The following is a 4,599-nucleotide window of genomic DNA, read 5'->3' as shown; positions in this document are numbered from 1 at the left end:
GTTGAGATCGTCCGCACAGACACGTGGAGATCGTCCGTGTCGGTATATGGACCTCGCGAGTCCCCCATGGGTCATGAACTCTCGATGTATTTCCGAGGAGTATCATGTATATACGGTTGAGTGAGTACTGGGTATTCTGAGACATATCATTACATGGTATCATATTGCATTGTATTTCATCCCATCATTCGTTCTTAGTGATAATATATTTCGTTTGGTGTTTGGAAAATACTACATGTTGATTCCCTTTATTGATGAAACTTAAATAGTAAGTGTAATATATATATATATATATATATATATATATATACTTGTATAATTTAAGAATTTATTTTCTTATATAACTCCCGTCACTACTTCTTCGTTGTCGGTCAATGAGACATACTGGGTACACGTGGTTTCGTACTCATACTACACTTGTTGCACTCTTTGTGGTGCAGATTCGATTCCGAGTAGGAGCACATCTCGTGGAGAAAATTGAGTCCGAGCTTGAAGTTCTTGGAGTTGTGGTGAGCTGCTTGGCTGTTCCGTGGCCTACACCTCCCTCTATCTTTTATTTATTCTGTTATTAGTATTCAGACAGGATGTCCCTTATGTTAGATTTGTCATTTAGTTCAGACTTGCATCGACTTTTAGAAGCTCTTGTACTTAAGACACCAATTCTTGGGGTGATATATTTTAGCTTCCGCATTTCGTACTTATAGGGAACTCAATGTTTGGAGATTCTTGCTAAGTGTTAGTCTTTTTACTCATTTGTTGGTTTAGTTTGGGTTAATATGTTGGGTTGGCTTACCTATTGGTTGGAAACATAGGTGCCATCACGACTTGCAAATTTGGGTCGTGACAGTTTCCTAGTATAAGCTTTAACCAGCTCATGAGCAAGCACTATATTATCAGAGATCTTCCTTCCTGGGATGAATCCTGCTTGGCTGTCACAGATAACACTTTGAATCACTCCATGCAGCCTATTAGTTAGAACTTTGTAGATGATCTTATAAACCACAGTACAACAAGCTATTGGCCTGTATTCTTTCACTGTTTTAGGATTCTGAACTTTTGGGATAAGAGACACTAGAGTACAATTAAAAACCTTGTACAATTTGCCTTTTGTGAAAAAACTCTGAACAGCTTCAATGATATCCCTTTTAATGATCTGCCAAGTATACTTAAAGAAGTAAGCATTATATCCATCTATACCTGGAGCCTTATCATTCCCTATGGACTTCAAACCTTCATATATCTCCTGTTCTGTAACCTCAGCACATAGATGTATCCTTTGCTGCTTTGTTAGAGTAGGCCCTCTTTTCATCACTTGAGTATTAATGGCTGGTAGATTGCCTGCTTAAGTTCCCATAAGACTATTGTAAAAGCTCACAAACTCCTCCTGAATATCATTCTTAGCATATAGCATCTTACCCTTCAAAGGCATAATATTCCTTATTTGTTTCTTTTGAGTTCTCTCCTTTATAATTGAGCTGAAGAACTTATTGTTGGCATCCCCTAATTGAATCCATTTTATCCTTGCTTTCTGCCTCAAAGCACTTTCTTCTATCAAAGACCATTTTTCCAGCTTGATTAATAACTCTTTTTCCATCCCAACTAGCTCATCAGTAGCCTTCTCTTTTAGTTGATCTTGGACATTTGCAATTTCCACTCTAGCCATCTCAATCTGCTTCCCAATATATTTAAACTCTTTTTTATTCAACTGAGTTAAAACTGGCTGAAGGTTCTTCAATTTCCACCGCACTTGTTTCATTTTGCTATTCCCATAGTCTTTTCTCCATACTTCATCCACCTTATCCATGAAACTTTCATGCTCAGTCCATATATTAAAGAATTTAAAATTGACTTTTCCATACTGGTGAGTTTTTTGTAATACTATCATCATAGGGATATGATCAGATATATTTGGATTCCCATACTCAGTAATGACATGTCCCCATTTATCCATCCATTCATCATTCCCAAATGCTCTATCAATTCTACTTGATATTTTTTCTTCTCCACACTGTTTATTATTCCAGGTATAGTAGTTCCCTTTCCACTGCAATTCAGTAATCTCCATATCTCTCACACAATCACCAAAGTCTTGTATTTCATTCTTAGTAACAGGCCCTCCATCTAACCTATCCTTAGTAGAGAGAATAGCATTAAAATCTCCTGCAATGAGCCAAGGCTGAGTAACACCTTTTGACATTGTCTTCATTTCCTGCCATAAACTTTTTCTCTGTTCCACTGTATTAAAACCATACACTACAGTTACTATAAACTGATAATCTTTGCTTCTCTCATTAACCTGACAGTGCAAGAATTGAGATGAACTATTAATCACCTTAATCTCATACTAATTATCATCCCAAACCAGCCAGATTCTTCCATTAGGACTATCATTATAGTTATTAATCACCTTCCACCCAGGCACTATCCCTTTAAGAACTGTTTTCATATTTTTCTCCTTAACTCTTGTTTCAATTAACCCTGCCATATTAACTTTATTCTGATGTAACAGCAGATTAATCTCCTTCTGCTTATACCTCTTATTCATACCTCTCAGATTCCAGAAAAACCACTTCATCAACAAGTCTTTGGGGCTCCACCTCTATCAACAGTAAGTGAAGTCATTTTATTATGCATGAGGCTCTCAAAGCCATTCCTTGTTGGTATAGCTTTCAGCATAGGAAAATTAGCCAAACTCAGGTCCAGCTGTCCATCTACATTAGTCTGTTTATCATTCTTTGGTGTTTGTTGGTCTAACTTCTGTACTATCTCCTGTTCCTTCTCCTGTTGTTCTTCCTGTGGCCTAATATTGATCTCTTGCCTTTGTTCCTCCACCTTTTCTTGCTCAATTGATTGTGAAATTGGGACTTTATATTGCCAGGTTTGAGTTACTTTTTTCCAAGGCCTTCTTCTCTTTGGCATCTCTTCTTTTGCTGCTTGTTCCATCTTACACACATGCCCTATCTTCTGGCACTTATCACAGTATTGAGGCCTCCATTCTAGCTCAACATCTTGCATAAAGGTCTTCCCATTTGGATCCACTACTGTTATCTTCTGAGGTATAGCTTTTGTAACATTCACTTCAACAAGCATTCTAGCATATGATATTCTAGTTTGCTTAGTGGTACATTCATCAGCAAAAAGGGGAACTCCTATAGCACTTGCAATCCTACTCAACGATCCCACACCCCAGCAGTTTAGAGGCAATTTTGGGAAGTTCACCCATAATGGAATCTCTGTTAAGAATTCACTTCCTAGATCAAACTCAGGACACCACTGTTTCAGAATGATTGGTCGATTGTTGATAGTATATGGCCCTGAGAACAAAATCTCATTCATGTCACTAATCTTCTGAAATTTGATTAAGTAATATCCATCCTCATGAAGAAAAACCTCAGGTTTGCTCACACTCGACCAGTTCATCATTATATATCTCTTCATAGTGTTATACCCAGAGCATTCACCAACCACATATGCAATGAGAGCACACTTCCATTTCTTTTCTTCTTCTTGTACCTCTTTCTCCTCCAACTGCACCATTGTTTGGCCATAAACAACCTGTGGAGGAAAGTAGGTTAGTTGCATTCCATTGCTAGCTACACGATTGTTCTTAAACATGTTAACCCATGGCTCATTAGTCTTCTTCTCCTGTTCATTATCATTCATGTTTCCTTCTTCTTCACTTATCTTCTCAGCTAAGTTCCTTGTTACTGTTCCATTACCATCTATGTTACTTTCATCTTCAAACCCTTTTAGATCTGAGTTCCCAAACACTTCCTCCTCAATTCCTAGTGGATCTAAGCTCAGTTTTCTAACTACTGTGGTGTTTCTAGCATCCTCAGCTTCAGAACTTGTTTCTTCTCTTTGAGCTGGTACATGCTCTTGTATTCCTAATGCTTCCATACAAGCTTCAGTTGAGCTACCATCAATCGTAATTGACATTTTCCGACCACTTCCACGTCCTCTGCCTCTTCCCCTCGCCATTTTCACCGTCCGGCTCACGTTATGCTAACATGAGCTGAGAGCATTTGGGAAGGAGAAGATTTGTTATTATTAGATTATTATTGTTATTATTATTATTATTATTATTATTATTATTATTATTATTAGTATTATTATCATTATTACTATTATTATTGTTATTACTACAATTATTAGTATTATTATTCCTATTATTATTAATATTCTTATTATTATAAGTATTATTATTATTGTTATTATTATTATTATTATTATAACTACTACTACTACTATTATTAGTATTATTATTATTATTATTATTATTACTATTATTATTATTATTATTATTATTATTATCATTATTACCATTATTATTATTATTATTACTACTATTATTAGTATTATTATTACTATTATTATTATTATTACTATTACTGTTATTATTATTATTATTATTATTATTATTATCATTATTATTATTATTATTATTACTACTACTATTATAAGTATTATTAATATTGTTATTAGTATTATTATTATTAGTATTAGTTATTGTTATTACTATTATTATTATTATTATTATTATTATTATTATTATTATTAGTGTTATTATTATTATTATTATTATTATTATTATTAGTA

The 4,599-nt window shown here is 34.5% G+C and overlaps 1 protein-coding gene across 1 annotated transcript; it reads right to left on the bottom strand.

Annotated features, from left to right (window-relative positions):
- Window positions 1-1,342: 1,342 nt before the first annotated feature.
- On the bottom strand, window positions 1,343-3,981 carry LOC107030038. Its single transcript, XM_015231447.1, has 3 exons — window positions 2,598-3,981; window positions 2,408-2,478; window positions 1,343-2,296 (listed from the first exon to the last, which is right to left on the bottom strand). Exons 1-3 carry the CDS (start codon window positions 3,979-3,981, stop codon window positions 1,343-1,345), a joined length of 2,409 nt encoding a protein of 802 aa, XP_015086933.1.
- Between the last annotated feature and the right edge of the window lie 618 nt (window positions 3,982-4,599).

The sequence above is a fragment of the Solanum pennellii genome, chromosome 9 (assembly GCF_001406875.1).
Source record: "Solanum pennellii chromosome 9, SPENNV200".
Taxonomy (NCBI): domain Eukaryota; kingdom Viridiplantae; phylum Streptophyta; class Magnoliopsida; order Solanales; family Solanaceae; genus Solanum; species Solanum pennellii.
This window is presented reverse-complemented; position numbering and strand designations above follow the sequence as displayed.